The sequence below is a fragment of the Hesperophylax consimilis genome, chromosome 14, assembly GCF_061612785.1.
Source record: "Hesperophylax consimilis isolate HC1 chromosome 14, BYU_Hcon_1.0, whole genome shotgun sequence".
Classification (NCBI taxonomy): domain Eukaryota; kingdom Metazoa; phylum Arthropoda; class Insecta; order Trichoptera; family Limnephilidae; genus Hesperophylax; species Hesperophylax consimilis.
The window spans coordinates 6771000-6797223 of NC_142849.1; the positions used below are offsets into that span (position 1 = coordinate 6771000).

The 26224-nt window shown below is 33.7% G+C and overlaps 2 protein-coding genes across 3 annotated transcripts; one reads left to right on the forward strand and one right to left on the reverse strand.

Annotated features, from left to right (window-relative positions):
• Positions 1-3285: 3285 nt before the first annotated feature.
• Tace (ADAM 17-like protease Tace) lies at positions 3286-17944 on the forward strand. 2 transcript variants are annotated; one of them, XM_089639464.1, is made up of 15 exons: positions 3286-3427; positions 3504-3743; positions 4329-4450; positions 4602-4740; positions 5736-5977; positions 6575-6634; positions 7073-7207; positions 7858-8011; positions 11084-11319; positions 12816-12954; positions 13066-13135; positions 14234-14472; positions 15757-15872; positions 17047-17312; positions 17807-17944. In XM_089639464.1, the coding sequence occupies exons 1-15, from the start codon at positions 3370-3372 to the stop codon at positions 17841-17843; spliced, it is 2253 nt and encodes a 750-aa protein (XP_089495590.1). In that variant the 5' UTR covers positions 3286-3369; the 3' UTR covers positions 17844-17944. The 2 variants fall into 2 exon arrangements, with proteins under 2 accessions (XP_089495590.1, XP_089495591.1); XM_089639465.1 differs by lacking the exon at positions 7858-8011 and adding an exon at positions 8996-9134.
• Positions 17945-19623: 1679 nt separating this feature from the next.
• LOC149417831 (protein N-lysine methyltransferase METTL21D-like) lies at positions 19624-21191 on the reverse strand. Its single transcript, XM_089639468.1, has 3 exons — positions 20870-21191; positions 20544-20742; positions 19624-19872 (listed from the first exon to the last, which is right to left on the reverse strand). The coding sequence occupies exons 1-3, from the start codon at positions 21130-21132 to the stop codon at positions 19633-19635; spliced, it is 702 nt and encodes a 233-aa protein (XP_089495594.1). The 5' UTR covers positions 21133-21191; the 3' UTR covers positions 19624-19632.
• Positions 21192-26224: the final 5033 nt, after the last annotated feature.

Consider the following 26224-nt stretch of genomic DNA (forward strand, 5'->3'; position numbering starts at 1 on the left):
AACTATGCATTCAGTACTTAGTACTTACCGCGCCGGTACGACTATACTTTTTCGCCTTTTGCTTGCTCAGGGTAATTATTTACTTAACCGCCGCACCTTTGGGCACAGATCATATAAATTTTACTTTGTTTCAACAATTTCTACAATAAACAACTATTTTCATGCACAACATAGGTTATTAGGTTCTTAGTTTGGGATAGTTAAGTTATTTTTTCATATTTAGATTAAAACGAAACTTTAAGTATTTAAAAATTCCAAAGGGATCGTTTTATATGGTAAATCTTGAACTTTTAATAAAAATGGAATTATAATGTAACTTTTGCCATTTATCCCGACATAATTTTTTGTTTCTTGTAGTAATTAAGTTGAAACAAATTGTAATTTTCATAATAAAAAAAGCTAAAAGCCCTGCTTTTAGGAAAAAAATACCTTTTTCAGTTTTAATAAAAAAATATATTTTGCAGTCAGATGAGGTAAAAGAGAGTTTTCATAATTGCATTTTATATATATGCACTTTTAAAAGTCATAAATAATACACACCACAGAGTGACAGTGCTGAATAGGATTGCCAATTTAATTGGGAATGCCACAAACTGAGGATTTTCAAAGATTTTTCAAGAATTGGGTATTTTGCAAGGAGAACAATTTGTCGGGGAAATGCAGAAATTTTTGGCAATTGATTAACCAACCGTATTGAAAAATAATATTCACAATAATTAAATTGTGAGAATGTAAGGGCCGTCTGTTTCAACGCTAGCTATAGTAAAAGTAAGAGTAAAAGTAAATGCTAAAGTTAAATTTCACCAAAATGCGTTTTTCAATCAATTTAACTCCTGGTTTTACGTCACTATTAACTTTTGTTTTAACTTCCCGAAATCCGAGAGTTACTCGCGAGTTATTGGCGATTCTCGAGTTACTCCGCCATTTTGACATATTTGACAGTTCTATACGTAAGGTTCTTCTGTTGAGTGTTGTTACGAAACGATTATTAATCATAATTAATATTATCGAAGATGACAGTAGTGAAGATGAATTCGTCAAGCAAAATGTTTTACAGTGAAAGCCAAAAACATTTCGACCCCGTGTTAATAATATGGTCATTTGGGATGATTCCGAATTTTTGGCACGGTATCGCATGTCGAAAGAGCTTGCAAAAGCTTGTGACGGATCAAATTGAGGGAGATATTACGACTACTGGAAAGTAAATTATATTTTTTCCGTGTAATATCGTATATATTATAATAGGTCGTCATTTATTTTTAAATACCACAGAAATATTTTTCTAGGAACAAAACAATGTAATAAAAGTATATCTTTTTTCATAAACTTTGGTATAAAACTTATTATTATATTAAACCCTGTATATAATGTTTCAATATACATATTATAATTGAAAAGAAACTATGTAATAAATATATAACTTTTTTTACAAAGTTTGGTTGGAATTATTAATCAAAGGAAACTAGCCCCTCCAATACTCTCAAGAAATTATTCCTAAAACTATAAATCGATCTTCATCATGTAAGTAAAAATTAAATTCTGAAATAAAAAATTCGAACACAATAACAAACAAGAAGTCGGAAGAGGTTATAATGACGCACAACAAACTTCTGTATTTTGACACTATTTGACAGTCACTTAACCAGAGATCATATTTAATCTTCGGTGTGGCCGTACCAAAAAATAATGCCGTGCGTTTTTCCACGTAATTTCGAGGAATATTCTGCTTTTTAGACTGGCCACACTAGTAACTGTTACTTTTGCATAAAGGCACTTGAAACAGCGCGCGGTCCGATTTAACATCCTTGTTACTTTAACTGACAGTTAAATTTTTAACTTAGCTCACGATTTAGCATTCTGTTGAAACAGACGGCCCTAATAAAATTTAAAAAATAACTTTTTATGCATCGTGAACGAAAGAAAAAAACCCGAAAATGACTAGTAAAAAATGATTATTTCCATAGAATTTTGTTTAATTTTGAAGGTAAATGAACTTGTGCGGATTTTGAACATCTATTGTGGGTATTTTTGAACATATGCGTTGGCAACCCTTGTCCTGACAGTTCCCAGTGTTGCCAATTCAGCTCCTTTAGAGCTAGATCTGGCTCTAAATCGACGTCGTCAGCTCCAAAAAGAGTCATTTAGCTTCTTAGCTCGTTTTTCTGATTTTTCAGCTCTTATTCACGTGCAATAATATTAAAAAATATATATATTTGCAGTAATATTCCAAAATAACGAGGACTTCCCAAAAAAAGAGATTCCCCGAACTCCTGCACAAGTAAACAGTTACTAAAAATAGCGCCGTTTACACGCACACTTCGGAGCGACCGAGTCCCGCGACCATAAATGAACCACTCACACACGACACTTCAGGCCGCCGCGCAAGTCTCACAGTGAACTACGCTGTAAACCTATCGATCTTTACTTTTCTGCGAAAGCATCGCACCTCTGATGAACGGAACGGGCATTTCTGCAGATATCATTGCAAAAGCTGAAGTCCAATGGTTCAAGATCTCTCTAATACCTTGGAGAAGCACATCAAGCACAGTCAAGTTTTGAGCTGAGGTTCTAAAGTATCGTGATGCCGCTGATGAAAATCCTTTCCACGAAATCAGCTCTTTCGCAGTTTCGGTACTTGCTCTGCCGTGGTCAAACGGAGAAGTGGAACGAGTTTTTAGCCAGTTAAATATAGTCAAAAATAAAACTACAAATAGACTTGGCAATGACATGGTTAATTTGATTTTAACAATTCGATCGGGGCTCAGGCGACACAACAAATGTTGCGAGGATTATGAACTTCCCCCAGAAGTTCAAAAAAAAAAATTGAAACAATGGCTGTATATGAAAAAAATTCTGATGAAGCCGGTCCTAGCAGTGCGATGGTACAGGAACTGGAACCGGATGACTGCTTAGATTTTTTAGAGGACTAGTCGCTGCCTAACAAAAAAAAAATTATAAAAAAAACAATAAAAATATCCTGAAGACTTCGATATTATCAAAAATAATTGTTGTTTGAAAATTATAAAAACAAACAAGTGTATTGTTGAGTGTTTGTTATGAGTTGTTCAAAAGCAGCCAACAAGAAGGACAAAAGGTAAGTTTTTTTTTGTCAAAAATTCTGCAATTCCCCGAATTTTTCTCCTCTGAAATCTAACAACCCCCCCCCCCATGCTTTATGTCACTTTCAAAATTTTAGCTCCTTTTTGGCTCTTTTTTGGGTTTCGCCTAGCTCTACTTTAAAATTCGAGTTGGCAACACTGACAGTTCCTTTGTAATGACATTTCATCGGGCGCAATTGGGCGGTATTGATTATGTGTAGTGGGGTGACTTGTTTCTTTTTAAATAAAAGATAATATTCACAATTCAATCATGCTGTGTCTACATTTTATGCTTTTTATTGTGTTCACCCTTTCGATTCAGATTAATGGTGGGATTTATATGGTTTCTGTACTTGATAATGACATTACCTTAACACACCTATATAAAACGATTGTTTATTTTAGGTTCTATTCACAAAAACCTGAAGTATTTTGAAATGCTGGATCCCTCAGCCCTTAATCATCACGTGGTAAAAAGAGGAGCCAAGCCCTCAAGTCATCCCTTTAATACAATTAAAGAAGTTAAGTTCAGGACCCTTGGCAGAGACTTCAGATTAATACTACACCCCCATCACACTGTGTTACATTCTAAATTTAAGGCATATGCGGTTGATGGAGACGGACAAGAAACAAATATCCATCTAGGTTTGTAATTTCAATCTTTCCTGAAATTATTAATTGCTGGTGCTAAGAACTCTGGGTAATCTTTTAGAATCACTGGCCACGCTTAGTACGATTTCTTTTTTGGTAAATATTTCCATAACCGCTGCACTTTTCATAGAATTTTTTTAGTGAGGAGAAATTATTTAAAAATGTTTTTATCTTTTTATGTACTGTATACCTTTTAAAACGATCCCTTTGCCACCATGTTGTCATCTTAATATACATATATTACTCAATTAACCTAAACTAAGAACCTAATAACTTATTTTGTTCATGAAAATAGTTGTTTATGTAGTAATTTGGGTTATGGGAATAATTACCTTTTTTTGAAATAACAGTGTAATTCAACTTAATTATAAAAGACCACTATTCACATCCGGGAAGTGGAAAATACCACATTTTGTTACTTTTTGAAGTACATAATTAAATTGGAACAAAGTGTTATTTCAATGATTTTTTGCATAAACCAAAGCGGAATTCTAGAATTTTACTTGAATATTTTTTCTACATTCATATATTATGGGTTTATAATATTTACACATATCTTTTAACTTCTTTTAACACCAGATCGTGAAAACTTTTACTCTGGGCGAGTTTTTGGGGAAACTACATCAGATGTGAGAGTTCATTTAGAGGACGGAGTGATGACAGCTTCCATACATCTACCAGATGAAACATATCATGTTGAGGTATTTAATCTACACAAAAGTACCCCCCTCTTTCATAACAAATCTCACCTTTTGAAATTTCATAACAAATCTCAACTAGACTTTGAATTCAAATTTGTAATCTCAGAACTCTTTATCATTACTAATTATTGACTGTTCATTTTTCTGTTAGCCATCTTGGAGACATCTTCCCGAGATGAATAACAAGTCTATGATAGCTTATCGAGCATCAGACATCAAGTTGAGTTGGGAGGACCGAGTGGAGGATGGTATTGCACCCAGAACATGTGGATATATCAAAGAGGGACAAGGTAACAAATGATAGATACATTTCCAGGTAAAAAATAACCTGACCTACTCCCACCATTATAAACGTAAAATGGGGTTTGTACAGTAATGGAGGACTTAGCTAGTAGAGAATTGAATCAGAGCCGGATGCTAAGGATGGGATGTTTCACAGACTTTTAACAGTTCATCAAATTTCAATGTTAATATTCAAGTTCTGCAAAAGTCCTATTCAAGTTCTGTTATTATAAAAGTACTACAAAACAACCGGCCTATGATGAAATAATAACAGAACTTTAAAAAAGCTTTCAAATAACCAATTATAATGAATATTAACTTTGAAATTTGATGAATTGTTCAGTCTGCGAAAAAACCTGTCCTAAGGTTGAAATTTAACACTTTGGACCACTCATCTACTAACTGGTAATCTGTTTGTCACAAAAACTATCAAATGTTCTATGAGCACATGGCTCAGATTCACATTTCTTTACATGACGGATTTTAACATTCGCCAATATAATTAAGGCCCTTGAAAAACAACATACGAGAATAACCTATGCATCACAAAATATTCGCAGTTTTCAATATTTTTTTTACTATAAAGCGGACATCTGATTGCCCGAGGTATTAAAATTCCTGCCCTCTGAAATTTGTTCAGCATTTCTTGTTCAATTTTATTTTTATGATGAGCTATGGAACTTTTAAAATAATCTATTTAACTTGTCATAATATATTACTAGAAACTGTTTTGTTTATTCCTTGTTATTTTTCAACTGTTCCAAGAGTGTTGAAACTCATGTGAAGTCATTTAGTAATTACTAGAAAAAGCTAATTATTCAACAAGTCTTTAACTTAAGCATATGTGACCCATGATCGTCCATACCTTTACGCTGATATCATATATAATATGATCCATGAAGTTTCACTGAACAAACATTGAAATATATTTCATTGAATCGGCAAGCATTGTAAAGGATAAAGAGATTTCTATAATTGACAAACATTATTTTCACATATCTAGAACTTGAAACTGACGAAGATGACGATTTGGAGACTGAGCAAGAACAGTCGGAGAAAGATAAGTACAAGGAGAGTGCTGGCGGGGAACCAGAATTGTTGGCTGTTAAATCGAGGCCCAAAAGACAAATAGACCAGTATGAATATACCCCAACTAAAACAAGATGCCCTTTGCTTCTTGTTGCTGACTACAGATTTTTTCAAGAAATGGGCGCTAGCAATACGAAAACTACTATCAATTATTTGGTGAGTAAGATTTTTCAGCATTTTTTAAATACATATATAAATTTTATCTATAATATTATTACTATCTCTCCTAATTTTTTCATTATGCATGTATATTCCCCCTTACTTATAATCATGGTGTAAATATTTATGACGAAATAGTAAAACACTTGACTTATTACAACGGTGTAGGTATCGTTAATACGACCTTAAACTGGACTTAAGGATAATTTTATTATACCGAAAAAGGCGCGTAAAAACCTTATAAGTTCGACGAATTATTACCATGTTAAATTTATTGATTTCGATATCACAAAACTTATATGTGGTGTGGTGAATTTCGCCTGAAACTCCATTCGACGTAGGATGGATGCGTGAACAACGTTGTGTGCTCTATGTACTTATTTATCAAATAGCTGCAGTGTCAAAAAGTGATTTTTCAATTTTCAAAGTAAAAAATTCAAGATAGTAAAATTCAATTTATAGTTGGTTGGAAGTCAAAAACCGTTTATAGAAAATATTCATAATAAGCAAATCCTTGAGTTGTAGAGACATGTTATATGAAGCTTAGAATGTAGTATTTTTGTATTAAAACTACATCTTATTTAATGTTTTCAGATCAGCCTTATTGACCGAGTGCATAAAATATACAATGACACCATTTGGCAAGACAGACAGGTAAACTTACAAGGCATTTTACCATCAGATATTTATGAGTGTTCCTTACCTTAACTACTGTAAAACCGTTTTGTAAGGCATGATTTAAGATTCTCACGGCCAGAAGTATTAAGCCGATTTATTTCTTCGTCATTTAGTCAACGTTTCCAATAGTCTTGCAATGTCCATCACCAGGGCGCATGTCGGGGCAAATCAGCTCTGATGACAGGCACTGCAAGACTGCAAAATAGGAGGAAGAACAACATCCCCATTATTATCCCAAAAATTAATCATAATTTTTACAAGTTTCATAAAATTTTTATAAGCTTTTTAGCCATTTTTATTTGGGTGAACAAGCAAACAGTTCATCATACCGGTATTACGTACAATAATCTGATTTTCTTAAGCGTTAATTTTTTGGTCTTGTCTTTATAATTTTATGATTAATATTCTTTCCAGGAACAAGACGGTTTCAAAGGAATGGGTTTCGTCATTAAAAAAATAGTTGTTCACTCAGAGCCTAGCCGAGTGCGGGGAGGAGAAGCACATTATAACATGATCAGAGAGAAGTGGGATGTCAGGAATCTACTGGAGGTTTGCAAGATTTAATGCTACCAGCTTTACCAAGAAACATCTTTCAGTTTTCCAATTGTCGTAAACTATAAAATATCCAACATTTTCTCACCAATGTCCTTCCCATTGAAAAGAAGAATTATGCAATAACTTTTCTAGTTGGCTTATTATATTTTATTACAACAACTGTCAGTTGATTACTGTTTTGTAAAGTAGAATACTTTTTGAGATTCAAATTTTAAATAGCTTTCTAAAACCTACCTGAAAGTATTTGAATCAAATAGTATTTGATGTGGAAAATTCCATTGGTGTAGCGTGTGCCTTGATTGTATTTTTGATTTTCCAGCACAAAAAAAAAACCTGGTACAATTTTGTTTTTGCACATTATGTGATTTCCAAAGCCTTCTTCATATGTATAAACTTATAGAAAATAATCTTTTTTCAAAGATTTTTTTTTTCAGAAAAATCTCAATAAGCAAAAAAGTTTCAGCACACCACTTTGCCAAGGAATGTTAATTTCATTGCATGTCTTTGATGGTGAAAGAAAAGTAAATAATGGGGTATTTATTTTGTCTTGTGTTTTAAGCGTTAGAATTAATGTGTTGTACACCTTTCGATTCATAATATTTATTGCATACCATTACATTCAACGGTGCATCCCATGTAAACAGATATTCTCTCGCAACGTGGACAATCATGACTTTTGCCTGTCCCACTTGTTCACACACCAGACCTTTGTTAGCAAGCGAAGCACCATCCTCGGGCTGGCCTATATCGCCTCGCCGAGACTCAACTCCCACGGAGGCATCTGCTCCAACACACACGGTTCTCTTCACCATCATTTCTTTCTAACTAACTCTACTCACCTACTGTAAAATTAACAGAGAGATCTTAACATTAGTAGTTAGGTTAAACCTACGATGTTTCCGACGAGTCTACAACTCTTTACAGTTTTTATTTACATATAACACAATATAATTATTTTTAGTAAATGAGTCGTCTCTTGCATGAATTTTCAACTGGCTTTGAAAAATTCAAGTGAATGTAATACTATTTAAATTCTTGATATCAATAGAGTGATAATCTTCATTCTCTTGTGGTTTCACTGAGCTAGGTCTCGTAAGATACTTTTTAGCAGGCGGTTCACATAGCTATTTCATTTCTATACACATATCCTTATAACGGTGCTACATTTTTTGTTTGATCAGTATGAATATAACGTGTCTTGTATTTTTTAATTTCTTTGCTTTAATCAGCGTTTTTAGCTTGTGACTATTTTAAAGCTGACTGTGAATTTGGCGATTTTAGCTAGCTATTGTTTTAAGAATTTGTAAACTAAGCTTTTCCAAATTATTTCTGCAAAAATATACTATTATAATAAATTTATTCGATTTAAAAAATATATATAACTCAGTTTCGGTTATGTAATTTGACAGTTTATTGACAACTTTAATTATTTAAAAATTTTGGGGTTTTTGAAATTTGCATTACTGTTTTAAGGACCTACAGGATCACTTTCATATTTAATAAAATTACCTATCAAAAATGTAATATTTTCAAACATATGAACCTACTTCTATCAAAAAGTTTTCAATACTCAGTCTTAGAAATGGTTCCTACTCTGAAAAAAAGACTACGCAAGAGGATGATCGCATGTGCAGGAAATACATAAACAGGTGGCAGGTGTAAAAGTGGTGGTCAAGCAATGTCGTAATTAACCGCATCCGTATATAATCTGAGAATAAATGAATGTAGATTTAATATGTTACTAACCCTCTTTATGTACACTTTATCTTCCTATTAACAAAGGTATTTAGCCGGGAGTATTCTCACAAAGACTTCTGTCTAGCCCACTTGTTCACCGACCTCAAGTTTGAAGGAGGCATCTTGGGGTTGGCTTATGTCGGATCTCCGAGAAGGAATTCCGTTGGTGGAATTTGCACACCAGGTAGTTAACCTTGAAAGACTTCGTCCGTCCAATTTTATTACCTTTTTTGTAATGTTTCATCCATTCAATTTTATATTAGGTTTTGTTATTACATATTATTTCAAATTTAATACAGTCTGTGCAATTTTATGTTTGTTGTTGTTATAAGTCAAACATCAAGATTTGTTGTATTTTATTTTTACTCTCTAATTTTTCTCAATTCTAGTCAAGATTGTTCGTAGCTTATTATGTAATATTATTATAAATTCCTTTTTATGTTATTTATTTATGTTTATTTATTTCAGTTTCTGGTGATGGATTAATGATCGTTGTGAGTTATTTATTTTGCTTTTAGATTGTCCTAACCACTCGAGCGATGGAGATTTCCAGGTGTTCGGTTTTTGATTCAGCCATTCGATTTAATTAATATCATACCTCCAAATATGAATACGAAAACATATGACCTGCTTAGTGCGATTTAAAACCAATGAATTCAAATAGATCTCACCTTATATCCAATATTTTTGGTGTTTATAAAAATAAATATTTTTATTAATTCATAAAAATCACCTACCCAAATTTGGGTACCTATCGCTCGAGTGTATTTGTGTTTTTCCCGCATTCCTTAGATCTGTTTATTTCTCCCATTTCACTATTAGTTTTTCTACTTTTTTATTGATGTACACGACAGACAGGGGTTAACAAAAGAAATTACAAAAATTGACAAGTACCAACAGTCCAATAACGGTATACAATAATATGTAAATATAAAACAATAATGTGTAAAACAACAATCATAAAAAACAAGAGAAAATAAAGTTTAAATCAAGTGAAGTCAAGTTAAAACGGTTAAAATTTTGTTAAGTTCTGAGGGCTATCGCTAAATATACCTGGAATCTTGCCACTGCATTGAATGTCAAATAGTCGACACATTCTCGAAAGAAATATAGAAAGTTTCCAGGTTTCTTAATAGGCGGCGATTGGTATTGATTTTAATTGTGGCCAAAAGAGAATATTCTACATGGTTACTTGTAATTTTGAAAAGAAATTTGATGTCATTTTTATCACAAATTTCGTTGAAAGTTTGTAATTTGAAATTTTATGTTAGTTTATTTTGGGTGAGCCACGTTGTGCTGCTCAAACAACAAACAGTCAAACTTAATAAAATTAAATAAATTTGTGAACAACACACTTGTTTGCAAAAATATAAAGTTACAACTCTCTAATAGACAAAACATGAAAATTATAATAGTAATTTAATATTCAACCCTTCATTCTGTTACAAGCCTATAATAGAAAAAACTTGAAACATTAATAGTAATTTAATATTCAACTCTTCACCCAGTTTCATGCCTTTAATAAACAAAACTTGAACCAATAATAGTAATTTAATATTCAACTCTTCACCGGTTAGTGGGAAATCACAGAGTTCTAATCCCAGTCATGGAAATAACAATTCTCTTTTCATATGATTTGCTTATAAATTTTCTTTCCAATATTTAAAACCTAAAAACAATTCACTTAACTTCTTGATCACCAATGCAAAATTTTCCCCGTGCGCCAGCTGATTCTATTTTTGTAATAACTTACTTGTTTTTTGCAAAATGTTTTTTTTGTAAATTTTACCAGATAATTTGTTTATACATCTATAAAATTAGTGAATAATCTACCATAAGTAGTTTCCCCAGAATAGCTATTATATTCAGAGAAATTATATTATAATAGTATCAAACCAGATGTTAAGCTGAATTGTCTTGAATAATAATTATGTTGAATTTTGCAACAATTTCTTTTTCAGATTACCTAAAGTTTATTAAAGTTAAGTTAAAATTCAAATAACTGATCCAAAAAGATTTACGTAGGATTAAAACTAATCCAGATAAAAATTTCTCCTTGATATGATCCATTTTAATAGAATTACAACTAAACGAATGAATAATAATCATTATAACCTTTTTTGTGTGAAACAGAATACTTTAAGAATGGCTATACTCTCTACTTAAACTCTGGACTGAGTTCGAGTCGTAATCACTACGGTCAAAGAGTAATCACAAGAGAGGCAGACCTGGTGACGGCTCACGAGTTTGGCCACAACTGGGGGTCTGAACATGACCCTGATATACCCGAGTGCTCTCCCTCTGCTAGTCAGGGCGGAAGCTACCTCATGTACACTTATAGTGTTAGTGGATATGATGTCAATAACAAGGTAAACTCACTTCTTGCAAGATTATGTATTTAACATAATATTATGATAAGACATAATTTTATGGGGTTTTTTTTATTTATTTTTATTTTATTTTTATATTAACTCCACACAGGAGGCCCTGAAGAAAATAATTTCCCTCAGGGCCTATGTCATCTTTGGGGATGCTGTGTGGAGGATCTTTTTGTGGAGAGGAAGGAGTGAACATGGGTCTTGAAGAGTACCATGTTGTAGGAGGGAGGAAACACAAAGGCCGGCAGCTGTTCAAAGCTGTTGAACCTAAGAACGAATCGTAGAAGCGACCCGTTCTCATGTGACAAATGTCAACCGTGTACAAATGTTGGGCGCGCGTTTGGCGTGTATCCCGACTATGCACCGGTGCCGAAGGAATCAATGACGCTAGTTCCTCAGAGCATCTTCCATTGTAATACCGATAGAACAAGGACAGCATACCTACCTGACGCCTGTGCTCTAAAGATTGCAGTCCGTTTGTTAAGATTGGGGAATCTATCAAACGGACCGCCCGTTTCTGCACAGAGTCAAGGGTTTTTTTCAGGTATTTAGGGGCTCCGGACCAGAGATGGCTGCCAAATTCGACAGTAGGGCGCACTTGCGATTTGTACAGGGTCAGCAGTTGTGTACTATTAAAGTATCTGCGGGCCCTGTACAGTATTCCCAGCTTCTGAGAGGCCAACTTTACTCTGGCTTCGATGGAGCCCCCGTACCTGAGCTGGTCACTTATAGTTACACCAAGCATATCAATGGAAGGCCTGTTCGGAAGATTGCTTCCGTTGAAGGAGACTAGATTATCATTTGGAGTACAGCTAGTATTAAAAGTAATGTACGTATTAGTCTGAAGATGTCTGTAGCAGAATGATAGTAGTCCATTGAGCAGAATGATAGTAGTTTGACGGCCGGCATAGTCCAGTGGTAACGCATTGGACTGCCATTCCGAAGGTCGCGGGTTCGAACCCGGCGTGCGCAAATAAATTTTATTTGATTGATTTGTGTTATTTCACAATTAATTAATTAAAATAATATGTAGTATATTTGCGGCACGTTCCAGAGTGGAAGATACTACCAGTATCGCCCTGGTGTAAGACCACCATTCAGAATTGAAACGTTGCTCCAAATGGCTTTAGCCGTGTTTAGTGACTAGATCTGAATAACCAGGTACTTCCCCACCTTCCTCTTTCCCTTCCCCACTTACCTTCAGCCTCACAACATCCCCCAATCGGGGATGCCATAGTCTCACTGGCTCCAGACGGGAGCAGTTGGGACTCTTGTGAGGTATTCACTATAAAAAAAAAATTAAAAAAAAAGTCCAGTCCCAAATAAATAGACCGAAGGTACATTTTTTAAATTTAAGAATTCCACCACAAATTAACAGTATTAAAATATTTATATTACATAATATATGTTTGGCATCTTATTCAATTACTCCTTTTGAACATTGATGTAAGCGAGTTTGACCAATTGAAATGTGTTTCATTTTTCAGAGATTCTCCCCTTGTAGTCTTCGGTCCATTAGGAAAGTTCTTCAGGCCAAGTCAGGAAGATGTTTTTCAGAACCAGAAGAGAGTTTCTGTGGTAATCTTCGCGTTGAAGGAGATGAAGAATGTGATGCCGGTTTGCTTGGTAATTATTTGAATTAAATGTAGTAAATTATTGTATTTTAATTTTAAATTAACCTAATAATTATTATTATCGATTATCATTATAAATTGAATAATTTAGTTTTCTTATCAGGTACTGAAGACAATGATGCTTGTTGTGATAAGAATTGCAAACTGAGAAGAAACCAAGGAGCAGTTTGCAGGTATGTAATTTTAAATTTTTACCCTAAAAGATGTCTTGCCTGTATTCTTTATCAGGAAGGCTCTTCATACACAAAGATCCTTACAAGTTACGTGACTGTAACACAATAACAAGTAGCCTACCGATATGCTACTCTTTAAAGCTGGTTTCCGTACACTGCGCTACCCGAGTTATACTGAACTTGATCATTTTTTCAAGTGGAGCCGTTGAATTAATACGATGTCAAGTGACTCTACCGACGATGGCGTTTCACCCATACAACCAAATTAATGTTTATCGTAGAGCATTCGTCGCCGCCAAGAAACTACATGAAAATAATGTTAAATGGACTCTTCTTTCTAAACTCAATCCACTTCTTCTTCGCTAAATCCTCTATTAAGTATTCCGGTAAATGATACTTATATAAACATGGATATTTTCCCACCTCCAGAACAAATTTAACATTCAAATCATGTTCGGATTTCATTTCTGTCAAACAAGTAGTAGTTTAAGTGAAATGACACTAAACTGCGCTACATAAATGCTATGTTATTATGCTCTAAAAATGCTATGTTACAGTGCTACCAGCACTGTCAGTAGCGTGCATCTGACGTCAAACCCGTAGTAAACGCGTCGCGTCGTGTACGAACACCAGCTAAATAGTATGGTAGATACTCATGAGTGGCACGTCTGTTACGCGCATAAAACTTGAGTTGCTTGTAAGTATCTCAGTATAATGGTTGAAGGATCACGGGTCACGTTCAAGCTTAATTAAAATTGATTTCAGTCAAGTACATATGTTGTCAACTGAATATTATGTGATGGTGATGACTATCTCTTATTGCCATTTTAAAAATATTTTACAAAAAGTCTAATGCCAAACAAGTTAAGCTACCTTTATATTCAAATTTAGCGATCAAACGCACAATCTTGGTGTCACCAACACAAAGACAATTTAGAGGTACATGTGTGCTAAATTAAATGAAAATTGCACTCTTCTACATTGGTGACAAAGAGATAATAATTTTGAGCCACATATTTACAAATTACAAAAAAATGAAGGCCGAAAATAACGAAAGCAGCCGCGAATCACTTAATTTATTCCAACTTCCCATTTTAGCGACAAGAACTCCCCCTGCTGTCTGGGATGCGCCTTTGTGGCGGCGGGGGCTGTCTGTCGCGAGGCAGCCTATGCCTCTTGCGAGCGCGAGGCGCGCTGCTCAGGCGCAGCAGCCGCATGCCCCCGGGCGCCCCCCGTGGCTGACGGGGCCGCCTGTGCCGAGCGGGGGCGCTGCCGAAGGGGTAGGTGTGTCCCGTACTGCGAGACGCAGGGCATGCAGAGCTGCATGTGTGATGTTGGTGAGTAACCTCAGTCAATTTAATTGGGTTATAAGGCTAGCTTTAGACTTGCAAGTTTTTTCGTAAATTTACGACTTCTAGCCAATGGGCATATTGCATTTTGAAAATCCAATATGCCCATTGGCTAGAAGTCGTAAATTTACGAAAAAACTTACAAGTCTAAAGCTAGCCTAAGACTAGCAGCCTTATTAAAAAACGTGGTGTAAATATTATGCGGCGCGTAAGGTCAGAATAGTGAAAAATGGTCTTAAACTAGATCGAGGCCTGATTTACCACACCAACGTTGAACGTATGTGTAAGAATCTAATTAGTAAGACGGTTAATGTTTTCTGTTATATAATATATGGACACAAATAAAATTTAAAAAAACATTATTGCATTAATGTTTTTTTAAATAAAAACGTTTGTGCATTAATTTTTAAAAGAAAAAAGTTTCCTGTATTAATTTTCTTTGAATTATAAGAAATAATATTTCATAATTTTTTTTTTCACTGTTTCTCTTGCCCCAGTCACATTTAAAAATGAAACTATTTGGAACTATTTGAAGAACGAATTGAGCTCAATTTTTCCTTACTACAACTGAAATTGGTCAAACATTTTCAAATCTTAACTTCGTATCTCATTCCATTGCAGAGATAATGCGTTAAGTCTTCCTCAGACGTCCACGACTTTTTCTATCATTCAAATCACTCTCTAAACACTCCTGGCACTGATAAGAACAAACTAAACCAGTAGTTTTTGAGTCTATAGGGGACAAACAAACAAGCATTCATTTATATATATATCAGACTAATCTTCCATATATATATATATGGAAGATGAGTCCTGCTGCTGAGTGTTCTGTTATAACCTCTATTTGTTAAAATTTTATTCATTATCTTCTTCCCCTTGTCCTATTCAACATGGCACCTACAGGAATTCCGGTTTTTATTACTTTCATTAAAATTGTATGTCTATCTCGATTCGCCGTCGACTATATCCACTGACGTGGTGTCGATCTTCAGCCTGGGGAATTCATCACGTCCACCAACTGTGTCGAGCGTCGGTTTGAATTCATAGCAGCAATAAACACTGACTTCAATAAACACTGATACCACAACTCCTTTCATTTGTATCACCTTACCATCCTCAAACAATCTATGAATTCGTAATTGTAAAAAAAAACTGTTATTTAAGTTAGAAGGTGATTGAACATTCGAATTCCTTATTGAGGCTTGCTTAAAAATGCTGTTCAATATGAATCCCACATTCTCTAACTTCAATTCATGGTAATTTTGTCTGTAGTTGCGGATGCTTGTAAACGATGCTGCCGCATGAGTATGAATGAGACTTGCTTCCCTGTGGACCAGCAAGACATCCTTCCTGATGGAACTCCGTGTATTCAAGGCTTCTGCAATAAGGTGAATTAAAAAACCAAGTACTTTGAATATATTATTTATTTCCTTTACTGGCGCAATAAAATAAGTTGACAGAAATCTGTAATAAAGGGGATTTTCAAAGGCATTTCTCAATCTCGATATGAGTTTGTAATTCATAATGCATTTGACAATTTCATGGAATGTATGTATTTGTTTAACTGCTTTACGTGGTTTTATCATGCTTATAATTAACTAGGAACACATTAAAATTTAACAACACTTTTTTAACTCAACCCCTAGAAAACATGAATTTTAAAATTATTCAGAAGAAACAACAATAAATATTTTAATTAAATGAAAGTATTAAGTATTCCCAAACAGAGCTCGTATCCACCTCATCAAAAGCATTCAAAAGGAATGTACGGCGTAACTTGCTTCTTATAAAATTTATATGCATATACATATATAATTTTTATACCTATGTGAATCCTGTGCGAATTTTATTACCACTGTGTGCGTCTTATGAAATAAAGCTTAAATATTATTTTGCTTGTTTTTATATCTGGCAATACCATAATATGTAGTTATACAATTCAAAAGAAGCATACATTCGCGAAGTGTCTATAGGAATATTAATATTTGTAGTGGTTAATTAATATTTCTAGATTTCTTTGGGGTGGAAAAGGAATATTATTAAAGACATTCTAGTATCTTCTGTCTTTTTCGTTTTCATACAATACATGTGAGAGGTAAGGTTTTTTTTGAACGGCTTGTACGACGATGATTGATGACGTGGATACGATTCTCCCTGGGACTAGTAAAGACGTGTTTCTATAAAAGTCATGAATTTTATAATTTTGAAATTCCCTTGAGAATTCCAACCTTACACATATTGAACTGCAATTGTAAACAGTGGCAGTCTAGGGGTTAATTTTATTCAAATAAAATAACACATAGGCGGTTGTGTCCGCAATTTCATTTTATAAACTTGGCGTTTAGCTACATATATTTAATAATTTCAATTATTTAAGAAATTGGTATTTAGCTACATAAATATAATAATTTTGATTGTTAACAAATTGGCATTTAGCTAGGTATAAAGAGTTAATAATTTTGATTGTTAACAAATTGGCATTTAGCTAGGTATAAAGAGTTAATAATTTTGATTGTTTTAACATTTGACTAAATAGCTTTATTAATTAATTTAATATTTCAGGGCCTTTGCGAGAAGACAATCCAAGATGTGGTTGAACGCTTTTGGGATATAATAGAAGATATAAATATCAATAAAGTGCTGCTCTTTCTAAGAGATAATATAGTTGGCACAGTCATTTTGGTCACAGCGATTATTTGGATCCCGGTCAGCTGTGTGATTAGCTACTTCGATAGGAGAAAGATGAGAGAAGATGATAAACATTATATTTGGAATAGAAAGGAAGATCTTATTCACCCGTCTCAACCAAGGAGGGTCATCACTACCAGGTTACTCTTCTAAATATTCATTTTTATGAAACACTATAACTTTGTGAACACCACTTTAATGAATAACCAAAAGTCAAACTGATATTACGCTGCCCTAATGAAGGCCCGGTTGTGTTTGAAGCTACAAGTTGTTGGCCTGCTGTTATTGATTTAAGTGATGTACACAAAATTATAGTTTTGCATTTAGTAATCAATTTAAATGTAACACTACAACTTTACCTACGTCCCTTTTATGAATAACATGAAGCCGACTGTTATTATGTTGCCATGATGAAGGCATGGTTGTGTTAAATGGTTCGCGTGTTGTTATCAATCTTAGTGGTGTACACAAAGTTATAGTGTTTCATTTAGTAAAGCTCCATCACAAAGTTAGTAATTTTACACACTATTGTGCGTAAAATTCTGGTCATTATTATTCATAATAAATCTTAGCATCTAATAAATGTATATTTTTTCAAACTACTTGATACTTTAACTAATATTTTTTTTTTCAGGGTTTTAAGGCAAAGATTTAACGTACCTAGTACGTAATTACCAGTGGGAGCCTAAAAATTGCTGTAAAGTTCAATTTGTATTATTAGTTTTAAACAGTGAACTATTATTAAAACATTACAAATCGAATGCACAGTGCGGCCATCATAAAGAATACAAAATACAACAGTCTTTAAGATTGTGATTTTAATAAACTGTTGGAATTCCAAATGGCATTAGATTTATACAAACACTATTTACAAGTTTGTTTATTTAATCAAATTATTATCCGTGATTTTAATTTGCCTGACAGGGTTTTTATCAATTTTGAGTTTTTTATACATGGACATCTACAAAATAATTAAACGTTTTATATGTTAGTTTATAAATAGCGTATTGCTAGAGACCTGAAAATTTTGTATTTGCTATAATGCAATTTTTTTTACAAATTTAGCCATGGTTTTGTTATTCTGGTATTTTAAAATAATATTATACTTTCTGAATATTTATTTGTCTATAGGTTTGACATGTTTAAATGGCCATAAAATGAGCTCACTTTCGTGAATTCCTTTTCGATTTTGTAAAAAAAAAAAAATGGCATTCCACCATTTTTTTGCTGCAATATAATAAAAAGAGTTAACATGACATAACTTTTATTGCATTTTACTACCTCTTTTGCAAAAAAGTAACACCGTTTTACTCATAAATTTCACAAAACAAACATAATGCGAATTTTCCCCAAAAACAAAACATTTTTTTCAGGTCCCTGTGTATTACACATACTTACCCACCCATCTTCTAAAAAAATATTAGTTAATTATTTTCTTCTTCCTATCAATGTAAATAGATATATAATTGTGTATAAATGATTGTTACCAAATAAAGATACATACCATAATGTTATGTTAGGAATTGGAGTGTACCTTGCTTTAATTATTATTTGTGCTTTGTTAATACTGTTTTTATAAACAATGCATCAAAGATAGTTTTCTTTGACTGATTTATAATACATATGGCTATGTATCTTCAAACGTAATAAAAGTTAGGTGCATGACAAGTCAAAGATTTAATAAGTCGGCATTAATGATTTTATGAATGCTACTTTTCAAAATCACTAAATGTTAAAATAAATGCTGTGATTTCACCCAAAAGTCATTACTTGTACATTTGTCACAATTTGTTGTTAATATTGGGTAAAAATGCATAAGATTACAACACATGGTGGTAAAACACTGATTCATTATGTGACTGTCCCGCCTTGATAGAAAAAAATGCTCAGATGCCCTCACGGCCCGTTTGTGGCACCAGGAGACATCACCAAACATCCAACGACAACCACTTGTGAACATGTTAAAAGGACTGGGCTATTGTAAGTAAATACAGTGAGTTATAGGAAATAGCACAGTAAGACGGCTTTGAATCAATTTTATTGGAATAACTTTTGAAGGTTATAGCCATTAATTATACTACATATTTAATTGTTTATTTTTAATTAGGTTTACTAAAAGTTAACTAAAGTTTTAAATAAGGCAATATGTTCGGGTCCTCTTTACGATTTGATCAACTAGACATCTTATGCATATTTACAAAATATTGTTAGGACATCAAAAAAACATTAATTTAAAGTTACCATAAAATGTGTCGTAATTATTCATTGTTTATTAAAAAAAATGTTTCAAAAACAATAATATATAAAAGATATCTGAAGACTGTTTTGTTATTATGAATGTAATTATCACAGAAAAAACATGAGGATGAAAACTATTGTACGATAGTATGGCTATGAGAAAGCATCTCTTATTATTGTGTTAAATACATCGATTACCTAAAGTTCTGAAGGCTTCTGGCTTTATGTCTCTTCCTTCCTGGTGCATTCAAGAATGAGTATATCATCACTGAAGTACTGCGGGTGTTGTTCACTCGGTGGCACTTCTGTTATGTGATAGGACTGCTCCAGCCTTTCGTAAAAAGTCTTCCAGAGAGTCTTCTGAACATCTGAGTCCCTCAGCTCTTGGGCAATGAGCAACTTGGGTTTGTGTGGCACGGACTGGTTGATGTGACAAATGGTCAGCATCAATGGATCAATGGACTGAAATAGGATTTGACCAAATGAATCTCAAATCTTCTCGATGCAATAAGCTCTTCAGCGATATCTATAAGGTATCAATCATAACAAAGACAACAGAACGAAATGCCTTTGATAATCTTTGGCATGTTTCATTCTCTTGTGTACTGTACTTACTCGATGACAGAAAGATTTAACTTTGTGACATACAATTTATTTATTAAATTTAAAAACATTACAAAATTGTTAATTTTGATGCATTTTTAAATAAATTCATTAAGGAAAATTCTTACATAAATATAGACAGTGATTATATCGACTATACTAGTAACATAGCTTGCCTTTTAAAGGCAACGTCATTGATGCTAAAAATGTGGATATCCGAATTGATTCTGTTCAACAACAAGATTGCTCTCCCCACCGGCATGACCATAGGCAAGTTAGTCCTGCAGGCCGGGAGAACAGTCTATGCTGTCGGTGATGGAGATAATCACCAGGAACATAGAAATGAATGCTCTCCATGATAGCCGAGTTTTCAAACCTTCCACAAATCAGTCTGAAGAAATGTGCAGCAATATGCAATGAAATGCATTATCCCTGCTCTATGAGTACCGATGAATTAATATTATGAAATCAATATTGTGATGTAACACCGAGTATATTTATAGCATGCAGAAGGAATAAAAGACACAAACCTCTTCATAATATACACAGTCCGCCATAACAACGTAATCAAACGTCATATCTTTAATGATATCCGAGTCAATGTCTCCCCATGAGAGAGATTCAGAGGTAGCAAAACCTCCCTGGCTCCCAAGGATACCCTTGTTCTCAGTTATATTGCATCTAAGTAGTGGGAGCGTGTCCGGTAAATCCGTCAGTATGACCTCCGCTCTACGGTAAAATCAATACATTCTAAGAGTTTTTGTTTACATACGGATATAAATACTTAATAATGACCTTTTTTCAGCCAATGCTTAGCGCAAATGTATTAATGCTTGGTTATATTCAATGAACATACCCTAAAGTGGCTGCAGTTAATCCCACGCAGCCAACTCCAGCTCCTAATTCCAAGATTTTGAGACCATTGAGCAAATTTTCGGTCTTTTGACTCTTAACCTCCAAATACTTCGAAAGTACTATAGAGGCGTCCCAGACCACACAGCTTACATCACCCTCCAATTTTTGGTAGAGAGTTAATGCTTTTGAACACACTTCGATATCCAGAATTCTGGGATATAATTCCCCGTGAGAAACACTTTTTTGAGTTTTATAAACCGACATAATGACGTCGTTTCAACACAAGTTTTATGATGTTTATGAAGATGAAATGACGTTCGTTTGTGACGTTTTGTTTATGTCGGATGTCCACCAACATCTATGGAATGGAATTGACTTCTCTATGGCTGAAAAAAATGTTACTAGACAATCAAATTATCAACGATTTTTGCGGTGCTTGCGTACATTGCCCAACAAATTAATAATGGCGCATTGCGTTTGCTCTCAGCCAGAATTATTGAAACCATTTTTTTTTTCAATTATGTTTTTTATTTATGAAATACGCAGCACTTCGCGGTTGTGTAATCATGACCGGGACAAGAGTTCCAGGTTGCAGCCTCTGGTGAAATTTGACCTGATAATGGTTAACCTCCGATAACAGCAATATGAAAAGTTATTCATAAAAAAATGTTGGATCCTTGAGTTTTTGTAATAAATATCCACAGACATTTATTACTCTCCCAAGTGCCTGAGTGTCAATTAAAAACTTCAAAAGTATATATTGTCTTTTACGGATTCACAGTTGGGATTCGCATAGGGTTGGCAGCTGGCACTAATGTTAATTTGTTTCCTGACAGTGAAAGGAATAAAACTGGGTCGTAAATGAATAAACGAGTTAGTTTAAATTACTTTATTTCTAAAATTATACAAAACATAACGGTTATCTAACTATTTAATAATTTTGACAAACTGTAGATGTATTCTGGTAGTATTTTTTTTAAAGTTAGGTATGCTATTAGCATTGATAGCAAATAATTTCTATTTATATATTAATTAATTACGGTCATCGTATATTGTATTTGGTCGATGAATACAGAATTCAAAATATGTCAGATATCTGAAAGTATTGATAATAATAACAATCTTGTAATCCACAGCATTGATAATTATTATTGAGAACTACATTTCAATTTATGACAGTGGTACTGTCACAAACTTCACGTTCTAAAATGGTTTCGCATACGGCACGGCGTCAAAGATGTGCACGAACATTTTCCGTACATACGCAATATGAATATGAATAAGTAGTTTTGTTCGTTTAAAAACTCAATCCTTTCGAGAAAGACATACAAATACAATATTGTACCCATGATTCAATTCAAAAACCGTTTTTAACCAACGCCATCTATGAATACGTAGAATATAACGAGCATCGCGTTTAACTTATGTTTCAACTTCAAAACTCACAAAGCACTCTTTTCAGGGTGAAATGCCTAAAACCAAAAAAAAAACTTCAAAACATAAATGGTTACTTTTTTAAATAACAGAGGACGCCACTTCCGTATACATCAGTCAAAACTGTACAAGCAGTCAGATACTTATACTATTAGATTACACTTTATGCTCATGCGTCCTCCTGGTAAATTTTTCATATTTTAGGTGGTAAAAAATCGACAATAATTTATTTTGACGTTTTTAATATATGTTCTGCAAAGTATAAGGTAGGCGACACAATACGCTATACGCATCATAGCTTTGTCTATTTCTTCATATCTCTCACTATACATAACCAATGCGAATGTATGGCGATCGATACGCTGAAATTAATAATATGCCAATCCATGAAAATATAGCGCGCTTATACAGACCTAAGGTAAGCGACAAATTACGCTGTACGCATCATGGCTTGGCCTATTTCAGCATTATGTACGCCAGGCATAGTTTAAAATAATATTTTACCTCTTCAGGTTCATGTGCTCCAGGTAGATTTTACCAAATTTTAAATATATTCAGTGGTTGGTTCTTGTATATCAATGTCTTCTTGTATGTCAATCGAAAATAATTTTACATCGACGCCTTTTTAGATGTGATTCTGCTAATACTGAGATTTGAAGATTGCAAACTTGAAATACGCCAGGCGTAATTTAATAAAATTTTACATCGTCACGTTAATGTGCTCCTCGTAGATTAGAAAAATATTTAATGCCTTTTTACATTCGGCCGTGGTATTTTAGAGTTGTGAGAATTGCATACTCATAATATACCAGACGTACGTTTTAATAATATTTTAACTTTTCACGTAATATTATATACCTCAATGGCTCCTGCGAGATTTTTCTAGTGACAAAAAGAATTAGATATTTTTCATGTTTCGTTTGAAGTACTTTTAATGTTACTTCTTTTGCAATTGCCACCTGGCAATAGTCCAGTCTACACGTAATTCTATTTGAACTTCATATTATTTGAAGTGTTACTAAACTAATTAAATTACTAAATAAATAGTTTTATAGCACATTCCCGTCTCCACTTAAAAGTATATTCTGGAAAATAATATTTTCCACTATAGTGCTAACGTCTTGTTTGAATAATCAGGTAACTTCCCGGGCAGTGAGTATCATTTATGTTGTGATAAACAGTGTTGCCACAATGATTCTTAAAATCTTTTACGTTAAAGATATTGATTTTAAAAATAATATTTCCTCCAAATGTTGTGGTACACACGTCTAAATGTTTTTTAATAGAAGAGTATCTATTCCTCATTTTATTTTGATTGCTTCTGACACAACATGATCATAAAATTTGTAAGAATTACTAGGTTTATCATTTGAACTAATTTAAATCGTTTATAAAGGGTTTCTAAAAACAGAAAACATTAAGAAACGAGGAAAATTTTTAATAGAACACAACATGCCATTAATAATTTTGATTTTTCAGTCTTTCAGCTAACATATTCTTTCACAAGGTCACTGATGTCTTTTTCGTCATGGGGATTATTTTTCAAAACCTTACTATTATTTCGTCTTTTGTTTTTAGTTCGTACTTTCTTTATATTATCATTTTCTTTGGCAAGATGTATTATTACCGGAGAGACTTTTGTGTCCGTTCTTTCGTGCTCATTTTCATCAATATTTTCTTCGTTATGATCTTCCTCCTTTTTATTTTCATCATGTTGGGATTTCTTCTCACTACTCTCGTCGTTAGTATTTATTTCATTGACATTTTCAGTGTCATTATGTCTTCTATTCTTTTTTTTAGAATTACGATTGTTTCTTCGCTTTTTGTTTTTGCGACTTTTGTAGCGACGGTTCAATAAGTATTTATTCTTGTCGTCATTTCTTGTACTGTCATTTCTTGTTTCTTTTACATCGGTTTCATCTTTTGTATTTGTCTCGTCATCATTATCCTCATTTTCGTCTTCCAGATTTTTACCATACCGAATTCTGATGTTAGAATTTTCCAGACTAATGTCCCCTGATAAATTTTCATCCGGATTATAATTTTCATCCGTCCTATTATTTTTTTGAGAATTACGATTGTTTCTTCGCTTTTTGTTTTTGCGACTTTTGTAGCGACGGTTCAATACGTTTTTATTATTGTCGTGATTTATTACATTGTCATTTCTTGTTTCTTTTACATCGGTTTCATCTTTTTTATTTTTCTTGTCATTATTATCCTCATTTTTGTCTTCAAATTTTTTACGATACTGAATTCTGATGTTCGGATTTTCCAGACTAATGTCCCCTGATGAATTTTCATCCGGTTTATAATTTTCATCTGTCCTATTATTTTTTTGAGAATTGCGATTGTTTCTTCGCTTTTTGTTTTTGCGGCTTTTGTAGCGACGGTTCAATAAGTTTTTATTATTGTCGTCATTTATTACATGGTCACTTCTTGTTTCTTTTACATCGGTTTCATCTTTTTTATTTGTCTCGTCATCATTATCCTCATTTTCGTCTTCCAGATTTTTATCATACCGAATTCTGATATTCGAATTTTCCAGACTAATGTCCCCTGATGAATTTTCATCCGGATTATAATTTTCATCCGTCCTATTATTTTTTTGAGAATTGCGATTGTTTCTTCGCTTTTTGTTTTTGCGTCTTTTGTAGCGACGGTTCAATAAGTTGTTATTATTGTTGTCATTTATTACATTGTCACTTCTTGTTTCTTTTACATCGGCTTCATCTTTTTTATTTGTCTCGTCGTCATTATCCTCATTTTCGTCTTCCAGATTTTTACCATACCGAAGTCTGATATTCGGATTCTCCAGACTAATGTCCCCTGATGGATTTTCATCCGGATTATAATTTTCTTCAAAGTCGGGCGCGTGACTCTCATATTCTTCATGCACATCTGTGTCGGAACTACGTTTATAGGGATTAAATCTACCATAGTAATGACCACCGTCTTCTTCTTCTTTGTCTTCTACTTCGTCTTCTACTTCGTCTTCTATTTCGTCTTCTTCTTCGTCTTCTTCTTCGTCTTCTTCTACGTCTTCTTCATCATCATCCTCATTTTCGTCCTTGTCTACATGTACATAATCAGATGGTTTCCCTCTTTTATTCATCCTCCGTAAACTGTCGAAATAATTATGGTTATAAACTTCAAAAATAATTTTAGGAAGGTTAATTTCTGGGAGGCTAACACTAGTATCGCCTAAATTTAGTTTAGGCAATACAATTTTTTGATCTTCGAATCGAGATTTGAGATTTTGTTTTTTATTTTCTTGAACTTTGTCATGATTGTAATCTAAAGGCACATGTTCAAATTGTTCTTTTACATTTTCAGACTCAAGATTTTGTTTTTCTGATGCTTTTTTCTCAAATTGATCTTCTTCCTCTATATCTTCATCTTCGCGTTCGCCTTCTTGATCATCTTCGTATTCATTCTCCTGTTCATCCCCGTGTTCATCTTCATATTCGTCACCGTGTTTATCGCCTTGTTCATCTTTCTGTCCATCTCCATCTTCTTGAAAATCTTTTTCTTTTGTATTTAGACGTTCCATGCTTGAACTACCAGTTTTACGAATCCCCTTAGTAAGTTTTGCATTACGCCCAGAGCCATTGACACCACTGGTGGCACCATCGGGACCTCTGGCACCAGTTCTAAACCGTCGCTCTGGATCACCGTTGGAATGTCGTTCTTTAACTCTGCGGTCGAACTCGTCGGATTCGTCGGCAAATGTACCTGGAAAATGTGGTTGGTACGCTCTGTCTTTGCCAAATCCCATGCTGTGTTTTCCAAAGCGCTCTTTGTTATAATTATTTTTCTTCCAGACGTGGTTGTTGAACTCTTTGGTAATTGGTTGGCTTCCCTCTTCTTTTGTAATCTTGCCATTTTCTTCTGTATCTGGAATAAACTTGTAATCAGTATCCAC